General features: G+C 43.8%; 1 protein-coding gene across 3 annotated transcripts in view; it reads right to left on the bottom strand.

Moving 5' to 3' along the window:
• SYTL2 (synaptotagmin like 2) overlaps positions 1-22,713 on the bottom strand; it is a 99,698-nt gene that overhangs the window by 37,932 nt on the left and 39,053 nt on the right. For all 3 annotated transcript variants that reach the window (XM_082627347.1, XM_082627343.1, XM_082627344.1), the window contains exons 2-4: positions 16,430-16,927; positions 6,580-6,731; positions 3,906-4,041 (exon numbers count right to left, since the gene is read on the bottom strand). In XM_082627347.1, the coding sequence (XP_082483473.1) occupies positions 3,906-4,041; positions 6,580-6,731; positions 16,430-16,530 (389 nt within the window). In that variant the 5' untranslated portion in view covers positions 16,531-16,927. The remainder of the gene's footprint in view (positions 1-3,905; positions 4,042-6,579; positions 6,732-16,429; positions 16,928-22,713) is intronic.

Genomic DNA, 22,713 nt, shown 5'->3' with positions numbered 1-22,713 from the left:
TGTTTTGTATCATTTCCTTTAGTAAATAAATCAGTCACACAACGAGAGGACCTGGGCCAAATGCTGATGGTTGGGGTCTCCATGGAACAGCCATCTTCTCCTGTCATCTTCCTCCTTTCTCCTTCCCACTCACCAAGAACAAAGGACAAGCAGAGTCTCTACATTCTCCTCCCTCTGCTCCCTGGAAATCCAGTTCCTGCGCCTCTAGCCACCAGGCCCACAACTGTCCACACTGTATATCACGTTGTCCCCTCCTGCCCAGAGATGAAACCAGTCTCTCTCTACTAAACTCCATGCAGCTATGGATTTCATGTCTGCTATTCAACCTCATTCTGTGCATACATATCTTATCTCTCATAGTAAACTGGGAGATACTTAAAGAGTATCTTGACCTTCTTTCTATTCCCCACGATGCCTTGTACAGTGCCTGGTACACAACTGGTGAACGACTGAACAACTGAAGGCCAACTGAGCCAGTGCCAGGGAAGGCAGCAGCACACAGGTGCCATGGTTTTTTAAAATATCTATGTTCTTTGCCAAATTACAATGAGGCACATTATTTAGGTTTTAAACAAAATGTCTTTGTTCCTGCTATCCAGAAATCAAAAGAGAAGAAGAAATGAGGTATTCAGAGCACACGATCAAACACCAGAAACATACAATATTCACTGGGTTACCTTGTGGTTGGGATTGGCGGGAAATGGGATGAGGGTGAGATACTTGGTTAAGTACAGTTCACAAGTCTGCTTACTAGAAAAAAATAAGAGTCTTATGCCTCACACTGTCTCTGAAACTAAGGAACCAAGGTCCCACAAGCCTTGTGGCACAACCAAAAAATTAAAAAATAAATAAAGCAGTTAAAAATTACACCAGACGTACCCTCTTCTGAGGTATTTTTCAGCTTAAATATTAACTGTGTCTGGAATCAGAAGCAAATTTGGCAAGTGTTTTTTTTTCCCCCGTGTTTTTTGTTGTTGATTTCTCCCTTTGGATTGTTGATTTCTCCCTTTCTCCTTGGCAGCTAATGTTGTGCCCATGCCCAGTACCCAGCGCTGTGCTAACACGTATTACACTCCATGAGCCTTCAACACATCAACAAACACTTGAAGAAATATGGCTCAGGGATTGAGTGAAGCAAATTCAAAAATATGCTATGCCTTTTTTTAAAACCCCAAAACACTGGTCCTTTCCCACCGTGTGTGCCAATACTACCGTGCTGAAAATCAGTAACCAGAACTAGAGCTGGGATCACTCGGAGTTTTCTTGGCCACTCGAAAGGGAACCCCATTCTCTGCTCCTCTGCTCATCACACCTCTCTCTGCTTCCCCGTGCTACAGATGCAAACAAAGATGAGTTCCAAAATAACGCAGGTAGCTTCCCAGGCTTGAATACACGCTGAATACCCACAGTGTTTTAACTATTCACAGGCAGAAGCCCACAGAATTGTACCCACAACGGAAGAAGGACTCTTGCCCCAGAGCTTATTAGAAAAACCTCCTTCAGAAGCTCCAATATCCAGTCACTGCTGGCTCACACTCCCCAAGCCCTGACTCCTGGCTGACAAAATATTGACATGTATTGAGTCATTCTATTGAAGTTCACTTAGTCTAAAAGTACAGGCCCCCAAATATACTTAACACACCCAGTTCCCAAATGTTAAAGTATAGGTGAAAAACATGATGGAACCCGATACTGAGTAAAGCAGTAGTTTCTGACACGGAAAGGAGGAATTAAACAACAGCTCCTTCTACAGTTCTGGGTGATTACCACCCATGCCACGTAATGAGCAAGGCACGCTGGATACATCTAACATTTTTATTCCTGCCTTCTCAACCTACCTCATCTATGTTAAAATAACATCATTATAAGGCCACCTGCAAATTGCCAATTTTCTTTCTTCCTGAGAAATGCCAAGTGGTTCCCATACCTCATTTCATTCAGTCTCATAACATCCTGGTGAGGCAGCTTAGTTCTGACGTACGTACAGATGAAACCCGAAAGACTCTTCTGAGGTCACGCGAGAAATGCAGCAAACAATGGAGATGCAAATGTGGACACTATATGCTCTGAGGGCAGTGGCACCTCGGTCCCTTAGGCCCTTAGAGATGAAACGAGTTCCTGGGAGAAGGACAGGAAGTCTGACCCAGATAAAAGAGTACAATGAGCTAAGTTTGTGTCTGACACCCCCAAATCTTCTCTTGTCCCCCTCTTCCCTCAGTCAGTCAGCGCTCTGGTGTCCCCATCAAATCCAGCTCTTAGGAGCTGCTCTCAGTTCCTTGAAGGGGAATCTAAATGCCTGTGTTCTCACTCCCAGAGTTTCTAATATTTAAGGTGTCCTCTTGCTGTATGGAAGGAAGGCAGGCCTTCATCCCATTAGGGAAGTTGCAGGCAGCTGGAACATGGGGAGTCACAAGGAGAAAGAGGTAACGTGTTCTCACATCCCTTCCTGAGCTCCGTGAAATACCTGTATGTATGTGAGAGCCCACACTTCCACTCATTGAGCAACTGCTATGCGCTATGAACTATGTGTTAGGAATTCTACATGTACTAGCTAATTAGAGTCTCAACAATCCTGCTAGCAAACTATTTCATTCCCATTTTACAGCCGAGGAAACAACGGCCCAAGAAGTTAAGTCACTTCTAGTGCAAGGTCACAGAGTCAATTCACAGCTACAGTTAAGGTGTTTCAACCTCTAGCTGACATGGCCTCTACAGACATAACAGAACATTACAAATCATCCTAGAGGGGAAATAGTGCCGCCTACCACCCAGGACAACAAAGCAAGTCCTCTCCAAAAGGGAAATGGATAAATAATGGGAAACAATAGAATCACTATTCCATTATCCGTGTGACATAACTTTACTTATATTTGACTCTGAAATGCCAGTTGCTGCCTACAGTATAGACCCTCTCCCTCACCTGTAAATTATGTTGGAAACATCCCTATTCCCCAGGTACCTCAGCCTTGGATCCTGGATCACTGACTGTCCCACCAGCAAATTCACTGACTCCATTCCAGTTGGAGAATCTGAATTGAGTTGTCTTCACTTAGGAAGTAGAGATAAAATGCAACTGCTCTCCCACCAAAGGGTAACAACTATACCACCAAGGGACAGACACCAATGGGAAGATCCTTAAATACCTAAAAGCAAATCATCATGGTTCCAAAAGGTGTGTGGCAAAGTAACTCCATAATCAGCTATATCGCAGGAACCATGTACTGTACAAATGCACGTTTTGATTGGCCAGATGATAAAAATGTATGGAAAACACAAAAAATCAAGACTGAAATACTGAGGACAATCTGCATCCTTAAGAGACATCTATTGAGTGCCTACCATGTGCCAGGTATTCTAAATACGTTACCACTAATTCTCACCATAACCTTTCCTATATAGTATGATTCCTATTTATAGTTAGGAAAAGAGATTCAGAGAGATTAAATGACTTGCCCATGGTCAAATGGCTAATAAGTGGCATAGTCAGGATGTGAATTCATGTCCGCCTGGTTCCTGTGCTTGAGCTTCTTCTACTGCACCAAGCTGTTACAATTTGATCATCATTCATCTCTTTCCTGAAATGACTTATTCCCCAACATTCATTTTGGAGTACCTCTTCACTGACTCTACAGAGATATCCTTAGCACAAATAAAACAAACAGCTCTTGTTGGTGCTGGAAGAAATCACCACGTAACATTTTAGTTTTATTTACTATGCAGATCTGTTAGAAATTCTGGAAGCTGAGAAAGAGTACTGTGCAGGCTTTGTCCACATCAGGGCCCAGAATTCTCTCATACATGCCCCCTTCCCATGCCCATGAGACCTGTCTGGCATTTGCACTCATACAGCAGAACCAAGCCACGAATCCCACGTGCAGCAGCTCTCCCCATGAGCTCAGTCTCACCTTGGGTTTGCAGGCGCTACATCTTCTTCTGGCTCTTCTCCAACACCGGTTAGCTCTGGGGGGAGGAAAGCATCTTTGTTGACATTATTCACCCAGCTTTCCTTTGCCCTGTTTGCTCTGTCCTTACTCTGCTCAGCTGAAACAGAAAACGATAAAGACAAGAAGGTTATCTATCTCTTACCTCCACGACCTACAACTCTCATATCAGCTCTTATCACTGAAGGCTGGAACCCGAACGTCAGGCCTCCCCTGAGTGCCCAGGCAGTCACTAATGAGTCTGAGCACGTGGGATCAGAATTGCATCTGCAAGAGGAGTCAAAACACAAAGACCTGGGCTTCCCTGGTGGCACAGTGGTTGAGAGTCCGCCTGCCGATGCAGGGGACACGGGTTCGTGCCCCGGTCTGGGAAGATCCCACATGCCGCAGAGCAGCTGGGCCCGTGAGCCATGGCCGCTGAGCCTGCGCGTCTGGAGCCTGTGCTCCGCAACGGGAGAGGCCACAAGTGAGAGGCCCGCGTACCGCAAAAAAAAAAAAAAAAAAAACACACAAAGACCTGTATACAAGACCTAGTTATATTACTAAGTTGCTCTGAGGCAGAGGGTAAGTTTTTTGAGCTCTATGAGCCTAATTTTCCTCTTCTTAAAAAGAAGACACTTGTGAAAATTAAAAGAAATCATGCAGGACTTCCCTGGTGGCGCAGTGGTTAAGAATCTGCCTGCCAATGCAGGGGACACGGGTTCGAGCCCTGGTCCGGCGAGATCCCAAGCGCCGCAGAGCAACTAAGCCTGTGCACCACAACCACTGAGCCCGCATGCCACACTACTGAGCCCATGTGCCACAACTACTGAAGCCCACGCGCCTAGAGCCCGTGCTCCACAATGAAGAGGAGCCCCCGCTCGCCGCAACTAGAGAAAGCCCGCACTCAGCAACGAAGACCCAACGCAGCCAAAAATAAACAAACAAACAAACAAATAAATAAATAAAAGAAATCATATAATTAAAAAAAAATTACATCTGCGAGAGAAGTCAGTAGATTCCCACGTTGTTCCCTACAAGTATAGTCTCCGGAGAGCATGGGTGCACCTTTAAATGTGCAGAGATGACTAAAGCAAAATTCTGACTGCCCTAGGTGATTCTGACCTGAACTGGGGTCAGGACCAAATGTGTATGGCCAGGGGACGCTCAGGGCAGGGAGCCCTCACTGGGACAGACACACCATCATTACCAAGTATTTACTGAACAGCTACAATGGGCCCAACTTGAGGCTGGGCTCTGGGACACAAAGGGGAACAAATGCTTCTATTCTGGAATGTCCCTCTCCACTGCCTCCTCCTCCCCCAATCTCTACACATCCAAATTCTATATCTTCCTTAATAGCCAGCTCAGATGCCAGGGCCCCCTTAAAACCTCTGTGATCCCTCTTCAGGAAATAACCTCTTTTGCCTCTGAACACCCAGAACTCTTTACCTGAACCTCTTAGATAATTAGCATCAACTGAGTGATGGCTGAGTGCCAGGCATAGTGCTGAGTCGTTTGCATGCATTATCCTATGAGGAGGTAATTATTTTCCAAGTTTACATATTTGGAAATTGAGGATCAAAGGGTTCAAGAAACTTGCCTAAGGCCACATAGCCAGTAAGTGCCAGGAATACTTTCATCAGTGTTAAGAAGATGGAGCAATATAAGGGCTCCCAATTTCCAAATACTCACATCCACAGGTCTCTTTACACATAAGTCTATTTTCTTCAGCTGCAAATGGAGTCCACAGTACTAACTTGCACCCTTCAAGATTTCTGAAGGTCTGGGTGGTTTTGGAAATCAAGAGGGCTGTGAGCAATACGTAGCACATCATAAGAGGTCAGCCCTCATCTGTAAGGAGCATGGCTCTGAGTCCGAAAGACTGAAATCCCGGAGCTGTCATTTGCCAACTATATGACCTTGGGCAAGTTACTTCACTTCTCTGAACTTCACATACCCCACATATAGAATGGGGATAATAATACCTACCTTACAAGATTGCTACTACAATTAGAAATAAAAGGGACTAAACGCCTATCATATATTAGATACTGAAGAGGTGACAGCTATTTTCCTTACTGAGTACAGGCTAGAACTAGACAGTGGCTGTTCTTAGGGATAAAGGTTTATACTGGCTAGTGCAGAGTTAATTAGAGACAAGGTACCCAGTTAATATTTGATGAACTCAACAGAATTCTAAAGAAGCCCTCAAAATGCTGTCTTTACAGTCCCTTAAATGATGTACTTTGTTTTTAAAGAAGTACCAGGTGTCAAGGTCATTGAACAGGGAGGCCAATCTCTTCCTGTCACCCTACTCAGGAGAAAAGGTGCTGAATTTTCAGAGTTAAAAGCCAAAGAAAGAGGAAGTGGCAGATCCCTTATAACCCTCAATTGTCTAGGCTACTCCAATTCAACATGGCATCTAAAGGGCTTCCCTCATCCTTCTTCACCACAATAAGTCACTTAGCCCTGCCCTCATCCATCCAAACCCAGGGCAAGGAGATTACGACCTAGAGGACTATGCATGATGCAAAGCACACCCCTAAATGATTTCCGCTGCAGATTTCAGTAACGATTCTGACACCCTTCCTTTCTCCCAAGGACTCCTTCTCCCAAACAAATGCTGGCTCTAAATGTACTAGTCCAATCAACTCACCTGCTCCCTGGTGCCTCTTCTTTCCCATGGATGCTCTGATGATATCTGCTCCGTGGATTTTGTTTCTGTGCCTTTTTGCCTTGGCTTCATAAAACCATTGGCCACTCATATTCTTCAGCTCCTGGTCATCCTTAATTTTTTCAGGCAAATGTCTACAAAAGAAAAAAAAGCTTTGCTAAGAACCCACAGTAAATAAATCAGTTTATTATGACACTGCATAAAGAAATCTGTAAACATACAACCAAAATGAAGTTCTCAATATCTTACAAGATCCCACAAACCTCCCAGATGACTAACAAATGCATGCTTTGACTGAAAGGTCAGAGAAGCCAAGGCCAACACTTTTTTAAAATTCAAAGATTTAAGCCATGATCCCCAGATGATGCCTGAAATTTCTCAAGAGCAAATTCACTTTTTGGCTGCAGGCTTGTTGTTCACTGTTCAAATGTAAATACCCCAGAGAAAGATGACATATTAAGCTTCCCTAAGCTTTGGTTTCCTCATCTTTAAAAAGGGGTTAATAATAGTAACCCACCTGATGGGGTGGATATGAGGATTAAATTAGCTAATGCATGCAGACCACCCTCTGCACATGCCTGGCACCTAATAAACACTCAGTGAATAACTGGTGAGGAAGTTATCGGCTCATCAGTTCTTGCCATTTCACTGAAATGAGCTTATCAGAGACTTTCCTGGAAGCTTGTAGGGGACAGTGCATGAGGTCCCTGGTTCTTAATGTTATGAATGAATTGAATTCAACAAGAAATGAATTCAACAAGACTGGCTGGGATCAGGAAAGATCATATTTATATGGGGTGGGGAGTGGAGGCAGACATAAATTCCATTTGTGCAGATACTGCATCTAAGTGTTCCACGTCATTCATGCTCACTGAAAAGTTAAAACCTAAAGAACAAACCAAGTACCACCCTCCTAAAATCTCCCTCATTTACAGTGGAGGGGAAAACACTGTTCTACATGACAAGTCTTATCATCTCTGCATCTCTCTATCCACGTCAATAAAATGAGAATCAAAAAATCTATCTTTTCTTTTTGATAGAGCTGTACTTACGATAAAGTGGAATAAAAGCCTTAAGGTGACTTTGAACTCTTGGAGGGTAATGTGTTACAAAAATCCAAGAGGGTTTTATGATTGTCATTCGAGCCAATACGCACGCTTCCTAAAGCAGTCAATCTAAGTGTGTTAGCCAGAGAACGTGTATGGCAGCCACACCCAAGGTGGTGGCAGGGCTGTGTGAGGGTTGCACGCAGGCCTGCCTGGGAATGGGGAAGGCAGGAGGGGCAGTTACCTGGGTTCTGGCAAGTACGTCTTCTCTCTCCCACGTGTGCCTGGAGAGACCTTTCCAGCCAGAGTCCCACTCTCTGCTGGAAACTCCCCTCCTCCCCCAGTTACCTAGAAAGAAGTGACCGTATGCCAAATATGTCCAATCACAACGCTTGGACACACCTTGTTGTGACAGCCCATCACCAAATCCAGACAGGGACAGTGTCTTCATTTCATGGTTCTGAATCACCAGAGAGGTCATGGTTCTTATAAAATGTTTCTAATGGTTTCCCATTGCCTAAATTTTCTGTTTTTTTTTTTTATTTTTACTGGAGTATAGTTGATTTAAAATGTTGTGTTAGTTTCTACTGTACAGCAAAGTGAGTCAGTTATAGATACACATATATCCCACACTGGTTATACAGAGTATTGAGTAGAGTTCCCTGTGCCATACAGTAGGTCTTTATTAGTTATCTCTTTTATATAGAGTAGTGTGTATATTTACAGTAGCCAGAACATGGAAGCAATCTAAATGTCCATCAGCAGAGGAATGGATAAAGAAGATGTGGTACATACATACAATGGAATATTACTCAGCCATAAAAAGAACGAAATAGTGTCATTTGCAGCAACATGGATGGACCTAGAGATTGTCATACTGAGTGAAGTAAGTCAGACAGAGAAAAACAAATATCATATGATATCGCTTATATGTGGAACCACTGCCTAGCTTTTCAGCACAGCAAAAAATCCACCCTGAGCTGCTGGTAGAGCTTTTACATTCCCTTCCCCAAAGGACCACATTCAAGTTCAATTCCAGAAAAGAGAAGTCCTTCCAGCTCTCCTTGACTAGACAGTGAGCCCCTAGGGGCAGGGCCTGTACTCAATATAGCTTTGCTTGGTGTCTGGAAAACAGTGGGTGTTTATTCAGTGCTTTTGGAGTGAAGGGATATCATATGAGGTCCCTGACCACCTGGCTTCAGGATACCTGTTCAGATCCATTTTCCAGCACTTGCTCCCATGCTCCCCCACGTGCCAGCACACTAGACCTCTTACTGATCTCCACACTGCTCTTACATGACCTACGTATACATTAAGGGCAGAAAGGTGTGGCAGAAAGACTATGGGCTTTGATGTCTCCTCAAATTAGGTCCAACTCCTAGTTGTGACACTTCCTAAGTGTGATCTTTGGCAGGTTACTGAACCCCTCTAAGCTTCAGTCTCCTTGTTTATAAAGATAGGGGGAAATAAGACCTACTCTGCAGGACTTCTGGGATGATTAAATGCGATATTTACCTGAAAGTACCTAACAGTGCCCGGATCCTGGTAAGAGACCAATAAATGTGCATTCTCTCCAGATGTCTTTCCCTCACTTCTCTGTCCAGCACATGGCCCCTCATCCCTCAGATCTAGGTAGCACCTCCCCAGGGAAGCCTTCCCTGATCCTTGAGGGCACCGTGTGGCTTGCCCTTCTCCGTGCTCCCACAGCTCCTCCACGACAGCACTCACCACACTGTGTTCTAATGATCTATTTGCACATCTGTCTTACACACTAACCTGTGAACTCTGCAAACTCCTTGAAGGCAAGGACTACCTCATAAACACCTTTGTAACAGCAGCATCCAGCACGGAACCTGGCACAGAGCTGATACCCAGAAACTGTTGAGTGAATAAATCAGTTAACAAATAAACGCTCAGCAGCCAACCTAGTCTGAGTAAAGACAAGAGATAGGAGAGATCCTGTCGCTGCTGGGGTTAAGTGAACCACGCTCCATCCCAATGGCAGTGCCTCCTCCTAATGAGGCAGGCCTCCTCACCTCTTGGTGGATTAGGGAAAAGCATGATGAAATACGGCATCAGCCACCATCGTGTTGAAGAAGACCACAAACCCTCATAGCATAACAATTCCCAGTTTCTCTTCATGAGATTATTTATTCACTTATCTTTGTTGTTCAACGGAAAGGCACTTTGTAAGGGTCCTTATGCAACTCTTGATCTGCTCCTGCCTAACTGACTGTCTGCAAGTCTCTGATCCCACTAAGCTTTCAGTGCACATGAGCCTGCGCCATGTGAGTCAGGCTTATTGAAGCACATGGCCCTTCATAGTAAAGCCATTACAGTAAAGAATTGAGGTTGGGTTTCTGGCTCATTTCTTTTAAAGTGTCAAAAGAATAGGAAATTCTTTCAAATTCAGTAAGTGTTATTTATATATCTCTTATCATGATAATCACTACTAGGGTAAGTCAATCTCTTTTTCTGGCTTAGTCATTTGGAATATTTTACAGATGAATCCGTATGTATGACATCAAAGCCCAAGTTTTATAAAGGTGTAGACTAAAAAAAGAAATCCGACCATCTAGGTGGTGCTGTCAAAATCTTCTCTGTACCTAGAGAATATTATGCTTAGTGAAATAAGTCAGACAGAGAAAGATAAATTCTGTATGATATCACTTACATGTAGAATCTAAAAAAATAATACAAATTAATGTACATGCAAAACACAAATAGACTCACAGGCATAGAAAACCAACCGGTGGTTACTAAAGGGGAGAGGGAATGGGGGAGGGGCAAATTAGGGGCACGTGACTAAGAAATATAAAGTACTATGTATAAAATAGATAAGCAACAAGGATATATTGTACAGCAAGGGAATTATAGCCATTATCTTGTAATAACTTTTAATGGAGTATAATCTATAAAAATACTGAATCACAATGCAGGACTAATATAATATGAAACATAATATTGTAAATCAACTATACTTCGATAAAATAATTAAAATAAAAAATAAAATCTTCTCTACCAGCCCATATTGATCTCTTATTTTTCTTGAACTCTAATTGTACCAACCAAATTAGCACTTGATTCTCTCGCTGTTGTACCATTTAGTTGAAGTGGGAAAAAGGTAAGTTTCTTGACACACTTTTTACACCTTACCATCCTCTCCACACGTGCATGTTGTACTTAGTAGAGAGCTAAGGATAGAGACGATGCTCAATAAACACCCATGGGCTGCTGCTGGGCAGGAGTGAAGGCAGAAGAACACTCAACCCAGAGAAGACACTGTCCAGTTGGTCCTCCAGGCAGAACATGCTGGCCACACCTCATTCTTTCAGCTAATACATACAAAGCATGTGTTCGGTACTGGGCCTCACGCGTGGCACTTAACATGCATCATCTCATTTAATCCTTACAATTTCACCATGATGTACAAAGAATTCAGTCAATTGCAAAAGATGGCCATCTTGCTTTCTCTGTATGGTAAAGGCCATATCTGTTCATTTTTTCGTTCAACAGTTCATTAATTCCCTATCGTATACCAGGCATATGCTTGGAATTGTACATAAAAAATTTAGTCCACAGCCCTAACTGCTAACATCAACTCCTGCGGTGCAGAGAGAGTGTGAGCACTTTCAGAGGAAAGCCAGAAGAGCAGTGGTGCCCTTCATCCTGCGTTCAACATTTTTCCTGCTTGTACTCACATAGCACACCCCGGCTTCTAGCTATTCATCATGATGAAGCAAAGGCCTAACATCATAGGCAGGACCTGGTCGATATTATCTGCTCAGCTGTGCATAATAAGAATCAGCAGACTGGCCAGAGAGGTTGATTGATCCATTCCCAGATTTTTCTTTTTTAACCTTTCAGTATATTCTGGGCAAGATGGTTAGACTATGTGATTTGAAAGTACTCTTAGATGTCTGTTTTGAATGAGAGAATGTTTGTTTTGAATGGACCCTAGATAGTTACAAATGGCCTCACTTTAGGGACGAAATGAGGCCCAGAGAGTTTAAGAGGTTTGCCCAAGGTCACACAGAGCTGGGACCAGAAGCCAGCCTGAGTCCTAGCTGACATTCTTTCCACTGTCCCATCATCCTGCCTGAGAGAGCCAAACATGATTCTGATGTCTAAGATGGCTATCACACTTCGCTCTTTCGACAAAGGCATTCAACCTTTGATAGAGAATCTGAAAACAAACACGTGAAAATGAAATAAATTGCAAAAGTTCTTTACAGCGGAAAACAAGAAGAAACGTGCATCACTTGTGCTGTGGACACACCACAGACCCCCACAATCTGCTGTGAAGCAGCACAGTGAGTGGGAAGCACAGGCTTTGTAGTCGGATAAGCAAGGTTTCAATCTTACAGGGCACTTAACCTCCTCCACTCTATTTCCTCCCCCTTGTTGAGTGGGTTCAGCTACACTGCTGTGCGGATGAAAGGGGAAAATGTGAAGCTCTGTGTACAGTGTCAATCCTGGACAAATGTTGGTTCCTTTCCCCTTCGCTTTCACAGAAAATGCCATCGGAGGTCCTAGAAAGCAGTTCTTCAATGACAACTGCCTTTGTTTAAAAGAAAGTAGGTCTTAAGGCAGCAGCTGAGGATCATAAGATGCGGTCGTGGTTGAGATGGTGTCTACTGCAGGAACGCCCATCACCCTAGATGTGGTTGTGTGTTTATGGGATGGGGGATGTGGTGCTGGCGGTGTACAGACACACAGCGGCAATGATTTCCTGCTGGCAGTGTGATGCAAAGCACCGGAAATACCACCTCTAGAGTGTGTCACTTTCAAACCGTAAGAGACTAAAGTGACATCTATGTATGTATGGTGGTGTTTCTTTAAAAAAGGAGGACAGAGAGGGAGGAGGTAGCGGGGAGAGAGAAAAAGAATCCATCCTGATGTCTGCTTCACTGCTGGTTTGTGAAATGTCTCCAGCTGGTAGTTAGGAAAGCAAGCTGGGTAGTGAGGCATGGTAATAACTGGGCCTAGCACTGTGGTACAGGTAGGGAGGCAGCATGAAAGACAGTGACCTGGAATTGCTTTCTTCTAACAGAACCCCCGAGATACCACAGTAGATATTCCCTTGGGTTCAAATCCACATTCTACCATTAACAGGTTGAGTGATTTGGAAACTGGATGCTTCCCCTGTTTGACACTCATTTTCTCATCCATGAAATCAGGATGGGAGGTAGCATAAAGGATAAATCATCTCCAAAGTGCCCTGAAAGAGCTTGGATGTGAACAAGTCAAAGCACTGGATAAATCAGGAATGGCAAATAGATTTCAATTTAAATCCAACTCTCATCAACAGCCATATTGAAAAGGACTCTGAGGCAGTGTCTGGTCTTAGTGGGCAGCAGTGCTATAATCCATTAGTAATGTCCTCACGGCTACAGGAGGGTTATACTCCAAAGCCCATAATGAATTAGCATTTGAAATAGCAGTCTGAATTTTAGTGGCAGATTTGCCTTTCTAATGATGTTTTGCTTAGGCTAATATTAGAATTATCTAATTTATGTTTCTAAAGTCATATACTAACTTGGAGGAGGACTGGGGCATTGTAAAATCACGTTAGGGAAACAAGGTTGAGATTTTAAATTTGCAATTGATCATCCATTAAATGGTTAAATGGTAAATTCCTTGAGCACTGGGACCATGTTTCAATTACCCTAAAATTCCTTCCATTTGTTCAGAGAAGTTCCCTAGACTTAATGAGTACTCAATTAAATTTCACTGTATTAAATAGTTGAGAGTTTTAGGAGTAATTTCCTTCTAAGGAATCAGACCACTGACCAGAGAATTCTGTCCTTTTTTAGAGGCATAGGTGGAGTGGTGAATAAGGGAATTAAAATGTATCAATCACCTACTATGTGCTAAGAAGATTAAGAATTATCTTACTTAATCCTGACTGTAATTCTTTGACTTTGGTACTAGGGTCATTCCCAGTCTCTGAGTTGAGTCTCAGGGAGGTCAAGTAACTTGCTGAATGAACCATAGTTGATCAATGGTGAGGACAGGATTCAAATTCACTAAGTTTTGACTCAAGGTCCACGCGAGGGCCCTTACTGTTCTCCTGAAAAAGCAATACCAGTGTGCAACATGGGGCAGAAGGAAAAGCAGCAGACCAAGAGCTTTTCTTACCATGGCTTTGGCACTGACTAGCTGTGTGACCCTGGGAAAGTCACTTCCCCTCTCTGGGCTTTTCCTTCATTATCTGTAAAGTGACTGATATGGACCCAAAAAATCTTTCCAGAGCTGTCAGGCTATCACTCTGATGGAAGAGCTAGAGACAAACAGCTGTGGGATGGTGACAGGGCTGAAAAGCAAAAGCCCATGGAATAGCATTTTCAGAGACCAGAAACCTAGTCATGGTTCCACCAGCCCAGGAGCAGACAGTCTCAGAACCAACCCAGGTTCCGTCAGTCCTAAAGCAAAGGGTGCCAGAGCTCCATTCCTTTTGTGTGGAGCAGGTTATAGCCTCTGTCAGTGTCCATAGGCTATGGGCCTCATGCCCATCTGTGCCCCCCGCACACAGTCACTCAGTCCTGGACCTGCCTGTTGCCAAGTCCACATGAGCTGCTTGGTGCCTAATTAGGAAGGCCCCCAGAATGGTAACAGTAAACAGGACTTGACTCACACCAGATTTTCACCACCCCAAGCCTTCTTCCTATCAGTTTACAAAAGCAAGAAACAAGGGCAGCAGCAGCAGCAGCTTCCGAGGCATCCTCAGAAACTGTGCATGGAAGGAGAATCTGCAAAGTCCCTGCTACAAACGGACTCACAGCGTTCCTGCTGTGGCTGTAGACTGGCTGGCACTAGTGGCTACACACACACCCCTTACAAGGCCCAGTTCCAGGCAGAGCTTTGAATTTTTAAGTATATTTTCAGCAATTACTGTAGATGCCTAAGAAACACCTCCACTCATCTCGTACAGAATCACAGAACTACAGGGAAGACCCAGCAGCCTGGAATCTCTGGGGCCAAGTAAATACAGAAGGGAGGGAGAATGAATCTCTCTTCGTAACCTGGCTAGATAGAGGAAGCAGAATTACAGACCACACGTAAGGTCTTGTAAGTGGGAGGAATCAAAGATCGCAGCTCGCCAGGATTCAGAGTCCCCACATCCTGAGGCAGGAAGAGGGACAGGACCCGGTGCAATCCCAGCTCCACTGCTTTCTTTCCCTTCCTCTCCATCTTGTCTTCCGAGAGACGAAAGGAATTCCCATTTCCCACTATGCTTGAAAAATCAACTAATATTTTCTCTGTGCTGCCCCCTCCACTTCTTTCTAAAATGGGTCTAACAGTCTTCCCAGGATGTCTTGTCTGCTATAGTTTTCTTAGGGAGGGGAGGTGGAGTTAGTGAATGAGTACCTGAGGGCCAGGATTTAGTTCTCACTTCCGACACCTATGGACTACATGAGCTTGGGTGAGTCACCTGACCTGTCTCAAGGTCAATTTCCTCACACATCAAGTGGGTGTAATTACATCCCACCCTGCACCCCCAACTGCACGAGTGTTGTGAGCTCAGAAGAGATAAAAGTCATGTAAGCTCCTTGCAATCTGTTAAGCACTATCGATATATGAATTATTGTTAGTAGCCATAGTCAGACACTCCAGAGTGCTTGAAGTGAATTTCAGCATGTTCTTTTATAAAGCACCCACGTTCAAATTAGGGTCAAAATATGGATAACGAAATATGGGCACAAATAACTCCATTATTCATGATCCTGCTATCCTAAGAAGTAACAACAGGGCTTATGTTCCTTTTGGATAACTCCTAGGTTGGGGATCATGCAGTTAATATGACTAACTCACATTGAGGAAACCTTTCACTGCCTTCAAGGCCCCAGATTACAAAGGCAATGGATGGCAGGGCTTGGACTCAAGCCCACTTCTTCAGCATTCTGACCTCATGCTCCTCCAACCCCGCAAGTGAGTGAAAGTGGCGGGAATGTTGATGTGGAACATTTGGGTTCCTCCCAAAGTGGATAGTGTGTCAAAGTTGCCACTCCTTCTTATGGAACACAAATAAAAAATTGGCTCAGTCAGAACTAATTTCAATTGCTGTTGAAATCAATTCAAACATTTCTGAAGATGTGCAAAAATGTGAGCTACTTCTCTATTTATTTTCTTCTGAAAACTTTAGAAATTAAAAAATTTTTCTAATTTCATACATGATCCATTTTTTAAGTAGATTCAGTTAAAAAAAGTGGATATAGGGACTTCCCTGGTGGCGCAGTGGTTGAGAGTCCACCTGCCGATGCAGGGGACACGGGTTCGTGCCCCAGTCCCGGAAGATCCCACATGCCGCGGAGCGGCTGGGCCTGTGAGCCATGGCCGCTGAGCCTGTGCGTCCGGAGCCTGTGCTCTGCAACAGGAGAGGCCACAACAGTGAGAGGCCCACGTACCACAAAAAAAAAAAAGAAGTGGATATATATGTGTGTGTTTATATCTATCTATATCTATCTATATATATATATATATATATAGAGAGAGAGATGTATGTAGGTGTTTGTATACATTATTTCATTTTTAATCCAGTGTTTAATAAGTTAAAGGAGTTTAGATAGGTTTTTAATCAAGACTATTTCTGCCAGGAGTCCTATGGGATAAATTAAGAGATACGGAGGAGAAAGTTCTGTCCAGGAAATAAACTTAAAATTGGAATCCATTAAGTCAGGTTCCAAGTCAGAACTACCACTTAAGGTTGAGAAAAGAAAAGTGTCCCATCTTCTTACAGACTGCCCATCCTCCACCCATGCCCGAGGACCAGTCCGACCTCTTACCTGACTCTCTCCTCTTCAGCCCTCTTCAGGGCAGCATCCCGCTGCAGAACCTTCATGATGGCCTCTTGCTCCTCCTCTGTCAGGAAGCTTAAGTCGATCATTTTGAAACGTGTACACAAAAATGACAGTAACAAATATGGTTTAAAATTCTCAAAGCTAAACAACAGTTACTGTAGCCCAGATGATTAGAAGATGCAAAAACGAAATGAAACGATATCTTGTTCAGTTCTTCAGCAAAAGTCTTCTATTGGCTAGGCAAAAGTTTTAGGTGGCTGATAGCAAAATCCTCAGCGCCCTTTCCCTCAAGGAAGCAGTGGTCTGTGGGATGATGTCAAGAAGAGGCTCTCGGGATGCTGCATTCCTTGCCAGACAGGTCACTTGTACCTACAGCGGCATTCCTGCTCACGCCCCCTCTCCTGGACCAGTCTGAGCACAGTATATTCTCCTTCCGTCCAACGTCAACTTGATGAGAGGCAACAGCATCTGAGCATCATCTACCTGCAGAATCGTGAGATAGTAAACACCACACAGTGAGAGGCAGTTCCTATAAGCATTGCTCATTATTTTAGGATTTAAAACACGTCTGGGGGGAGAAAACTGACCATGTGAGATGGTGTCTGAGATCAGGGAAACCAGTTCTGCCAGCTTCTTGAGCAAATAGAAAATGGGTCATGAAACATGCTTCAACTCAATTCCGGACCGCCAAGATGGAGAGCGCACAAAAACGCCTGTCAATGTTTAACCATCCACAGAGGGAAGAGATGGTTGCAAAAGGAAGTGGTTCTCTCCGAAAACTCATGGGACGCTAGGCTAAAAGGTCACACTAAAGGTCAGGAAGACCAGGGAGACCTTATTCCAGTTGTCAAGTGATTACCGGTAGGAAACTAGAAATAAAAATGCAAAAATGCTCACTTCTTCTTGCATAGGGACATTCCACTAGAGTATATCTGTGCTCCGTAATGACAAGAGAATTAGTATTAGGTAGAGGTAATCTGCACAACAATGGGAATTGTTATACTCCACTTAGTCCCACCTCTAACTTTTGCTCAATCTGGAGGCAACTCACCTAGCTTGTCTCCCTTCATTTCCAAGGAGAAAGAACACTTACTGGTGTTGTGTATATAATCTGGGGGAATGGAAGAGGCAGAATTTCAAAACTCCTCAACATTCAAAGTGAGCATTTTTGTGTAGAACCATGGGCAAGAATCGTATTTTCTTTGAGGCATTTTAAACCCATGAGCAGTGAGAAGAAGATGAGACCTACAGAATGCCACAGCCAGGTGGAACTTCAGAGATTACTCCAGGATCGGGGCCCTTTACTAAGCACAGTACTGCATACACAGTAGACACTAAAAAACATGGGTTTAGTCAATTTTAAAGCAGCCCTACTTAAGAAAATACAGTGTGTACACTAGTAATTTTTATGAATAAATTCTTTGCTCTTTGGCAAAACAGAATTACTAAGAAGTACTCGCACCACTACTTGCTAACTACAAACCACTAGGTAAGTTACCTAACCACTCTGAGGCTCAGGTTTCTCATTAGGACATCCCTCGAAGGTTGTCAGGATTAAATGAAATAATGAATATAAAAGAGCGCATATCTTGCATCCTGTACCAAAAATAGCTAAAAATATATTCTAGCTTCCTTTCTGAGTTCACACTTTTGTCCCATCCAGCTTGTAAGAGTGTACTGGTTACATAATTTCCTTTTCTCTTTTGTATCTTTCTGATCTCCCCCATGAAGCTTGGACTTCATAGGCAGGTACTCAGGTGACCTTTATTTTATCTTCCTGTAGCTCTTTGCATATTGCCCACAGTGATGACTCAAATAAATATTAAGACAACACTTCACACTTATTTTTTTTAATTTGCATGCACTTGCATATGTTACTGCCTGCTTGTTTGTCTTGAAAAACAACTCATCCTTCAAGATGAAAGTCACCACCTCCAGGAAGCCTTCCCTCACTCCCATAGCCAGAGTTAAATGCTGTAGTAGATTCGATTATTCCTAACTCTTCCCTTCCTCCCTGAAACAGAACTATAAAATCATGTTGCCACTACAGTAAGCAGAGTATTCATCCCTATCTTTCTGGTGGTGGGATTGGCCTGTGACTTACTTTGGCCAATGGAATGTTATAAATGTGATGCAAGCATAGTCTGTGGATGTGCTTGTGTGGTTTGGCTTGGCTTCTTGTACTCTGGCCATAGACCACAAGAAGAGCTTGCCCCAGGTAGCCACTGCCTCTTCAGTCAGGGTCTCAGAAAAAGAGATACAAGAACAGACCAGAACCTCATCCACCTGAAGCAGGGCCACCTTAGCTGGACTGTAGGTATTGAAGCAAGAAGTAAATATTTTTTGTTGGAAGCCACTGAGGTTTGGGGTTGTTATACAACACTTTTGTAGCAGGAACTTGACTAACACAAAAACTTTCTCCTCCACCTACATATCTCCAGTTATAATTATCTGTCTGCTCTCCATCTCTCCCATCTGACTGTGAGTCTCTCAATGTGAAGAAATAAGTGAATGAGTTGGGACTTCCCTGGTGGCGCAGTGGTTAAGAATCCGCCTGCCAATGCAGGGGACATGGGTTCGAGCCCTGGTCTGGGAAGATCCCACATGCCATGGAGCAACTAAGCCTGTGCACCACACTACTGAGCCTGCACTCTAGAGCTCACGAGCCACAACTACTGAGCCCGGGTACCACAACTACTGAAGGCTGCATGCCTAGAGCCCATGCTCCGCAACAAGAGAAGCCACTGTAATGAGAAACCTGTGCACCGCAACAGAGTAGTCCCCACTCACCACAACTAGAGAAAGCCCATGCTCAGCAATGAAGACCCAACACAGCCAAAAATAAATATATAAATAAATTAATTAACTTAAAAAAAGAAAAGAAATAAGTGAATGAGTAAATGAATTAGTGAACCTAATCCAAATAGACAACTTCACCAGGGGATGGCTATCTCAATTCTTTCATGCACAGTAGCTTTCTTTCATGTGCAGTAACTTCCTTAGATCTCAAAGGCTGGCAAGGAAATAGATTCAGGCCACATTCTTGGAAACATGTCCCTCATGAGGCATCACACTGCCTCCCAGGTTCAATGGGAGATTGTTTTTAAGTTCAATGAGTTGAGGACAGGAAGAGAACAAAGGAGAAAAACAACTTAAATTTTCCAGCAGTGGTAATTGGCAGGGGGGGCTAAAGGGAGAAATGCTGGTTTCCACACCTTCAAATAGGACTATAAGCTAACCAGTGCTTCTGTGTAAAAGCTTCTAGGGTTAAGTTTTTCCTAAAAATAGGCTATTTGGTGAGGCAAAGGGCAATGTCCTTATTTTACAAAGAAGTGAAGGGCTCGAACCCTTGACTCCTAATTGGGTAGCGGGGAGTTACTACCCAGCCAGATCGTAGGAAAGCCCTCAGATGGCAATCAAGCCTCTTCAGTACCAGGTGCCCCCCCAACTCCCAATATTCTGGATGATATCTATCATGAGAGCTAACCAATTTCATTCATTCATTCAACAAACATTTATAGAGAGCCTGTTATGTGCCTGACACTGTTCTAAGCACTGGAGATACGGTAATGAATAAGACATTAAAAACTTCCTGTCCTTGTAGAGTGTATATGTCAGTTGGAGGGGATAATAATCAAACTAAATAATAAAAACATAAATAAAAAATAAAAACAATTATGTAACTTTTGGGAAGGTGATAAAAGCTCTGGAGGAAAACAAAGCTGGGAAGGGAATAATAAGGTGAGGGGCATTGGAGTTTTACGGAGAGTGGCTAGGGTAGGTTTACATTGAGAAGATGATATTTGAGCAAAATCTTGCCAGAGATGAGGGAACGAGCCACGCAGGTATCAGAGGGTCCTGAGGTGGGAGTGTATTTGACATGTTCAAGAAACTTCAAGGGAGCCAGTGCTGGAAGGCCAGTGTGCCAGGAGGAGAACAGGTCAGAAAGGGTCTTTCTGAGCAGGTCAGAAAGGAAATAGGTCAGACTGTATCGGGCTTTGCAAGGACTGTAAGATTTCTGCAGCAGCAATAAGGGAAGGCAGAAAAAAAGGAAGGTAATAAATATTTACTGGGCACCTCCTAACGCCTGGCACTTTACATATATCATCTCATTGGATCCTCACAAAGATCTGAGGGAGGTATTTTGTTACCTTTGTTTTTCAAATGAGGACCATGAGGCCCAGGGAGGTGTTTGCCACCAAGCTTGTGTGTGGTGGTGCTGGCATTTGCCAGTGGCTTTGTTAGAATAGGTCACCCCGATACTGACATCTCATTTAATTCTCCCCTGCACACAGATCCTCAAACTGAGGAAGCAGAAAAACGCTCTTCTGTCTGGCTGTGGACCCTCATTCTCTGCTTAAGCATAAAAGAATCTCTGGCCCAGAGCTGGCTGTCAGCACGGAGGCAACCTCAGTGCAAAAATTCGGGAGGGATGAATCTTGGCAACAGGGATGCCTGACGTGTTTACAGAAGGAGTAGCTCCCGGGATGAGCAAACAGTTCTCCTAAGGTTCAGCCCTCCCTCCCATCCTCCTCATGCTACTGAATATGAATATGACAAAGCCATATTTCCAGGCTTAAAACCCTTCACCAACTTCCCACTGTCCTCTGGCTAAGGCTCAAAGTCCTTATGTGGCCTGTAGGGCTCTCCGTGAACTCACACCTGCTTTCTTCTCCAAGCTCTTTTCCTGCCCCACTGAACTTTTTCAGCTCCTTTTGCCTTCAGGCCTTTGCATATGCTTGTCCTGGCTCCTTGAGTACTCGTTCCTGAGAAAATACCTCTTGGGTCTCAGGTGAGATGTCACTTATTGCACAGAAGCCTTCCCCATCCTCCCAAGGCCAGGTTAGGTGCCCCTCTGGAGTGCTCCATGAGCACCTAACTTCTCACTCAGGATACTCACCACACCATCTCCAATCCCATCTACTCACATCTGTCCTCCACTAGTTTATGTGCAAGGCCAGGGCCTCTAAGTGCTTCGTATGCCCACCCAGCACCTGCCACTGTGGCACCCATCTACGTACTAGGCACTCAGGTATTTCATACGTGAACATGGGTGGAAGGGGACTGAGCTTCCACTTCCCCCTTAACACGAACCTGGCTCTAGGGTCCATCATTGAAAAAGCAGGTCCACGTTACTCACTAGGTTCCAGCTCCAGGTCCTTCACATGACTGTCTGGTTTAAATAAATTACATGACTTCTCCAAGCCTCAGTTTCCTCACCTGTATGATGGGTCTCTTCACTCCTACCTTCCCTTCCTTATGGAGATACTGTGAGGCGCTGGTGAGAAGGAAGAAAGTGTCAAGGACAAGCAAGGAATGAGCAGCAATAGGAACAGCGGCTAAAAGGGAAATGTGAGGGCTCCAAATGCAAAGTGTGCTTAATTCAAATTTTCCTTGCGTCATTTTGAAATGCATAGAAATACTGAATGACAATGTTATATAACAGGAACTATCATAGTACTGTAGGCCAATTATACTTCAAAAACAAACAAACTCACAGAAAAAGAGATCAGATTTATGGTTACCAGAGGTGGGGAGTGGGGAGAGGGGCAATTGGAGGAAGGCAGCCAAAAGGTACAAACTTCCAGTTACAAGATAAATAAACACTAAGGAGGTAACGTGCAACCTGACAATTATAATTAACACTGCTGGGTGTTAAATATGCAAGTTGTTAAGACAGTGAACCCTAAGAGCTCTCAACACAAGGAAAAACACTTTTTCTATTTCTTTAACTTTCTATCTACATGAGGTGACGGATGTTCACTAAACTTACTGTGATAATCACTTCATGGTGTATTTAGGTCAAATCATTATGCTGTACACCTTCAACTTACACAGTACTGTATGTCAATTGTATTTCACTGAAACTGGAAGAAAACAAACAAACAACATATTTTGCATGTGTCAGCCCTGCTATGCCACATCTGTAAAAGCCTATACTCTTCTCTTTGTCAGCTGTCCAAAAGACCCCAACAGTTGGCGTTTGCTTTTGATGGCAGCAAAGAGAAGAGCTAGGCTTGCAGGCTTAATCTCCAACATTCTGCCAACCAAACCCAGGTTAAAGTCTGATTAACAGCAGCATTCGTTCCCCCAACTCTCTCTGCACCTTCTCCTTTCCCAGATGGCTGCTGCTGTACCAAAGCCTGTGGACCTCAAGGAAGGGGAGGAAATCTTAAGTAGTGACTCTCACATGAGAGGTCTTCAGAAGAGAAGCAAATTGTTCTGACAGCCCCATGACATCTCAACAGTCTGAAAGGAAGACCAGCGTT

This window comes from Mesoplodon mirus (assembly GCF_964341445.2).
Source record: "Mesoplodon mirus genome assembly, chromosome: 7".
NCBI lineage: Eukaryota > Metazoa > Chordata > Mammalia > Artiodactyla > Ziphiidae > Mesoplodon > Mesoplodon mirus.
The sequence above is the reverse complement of the archived record's forward strand: the minus strand, read 5'-3'. Positions and strand labels throughout refer to the sequence as shown.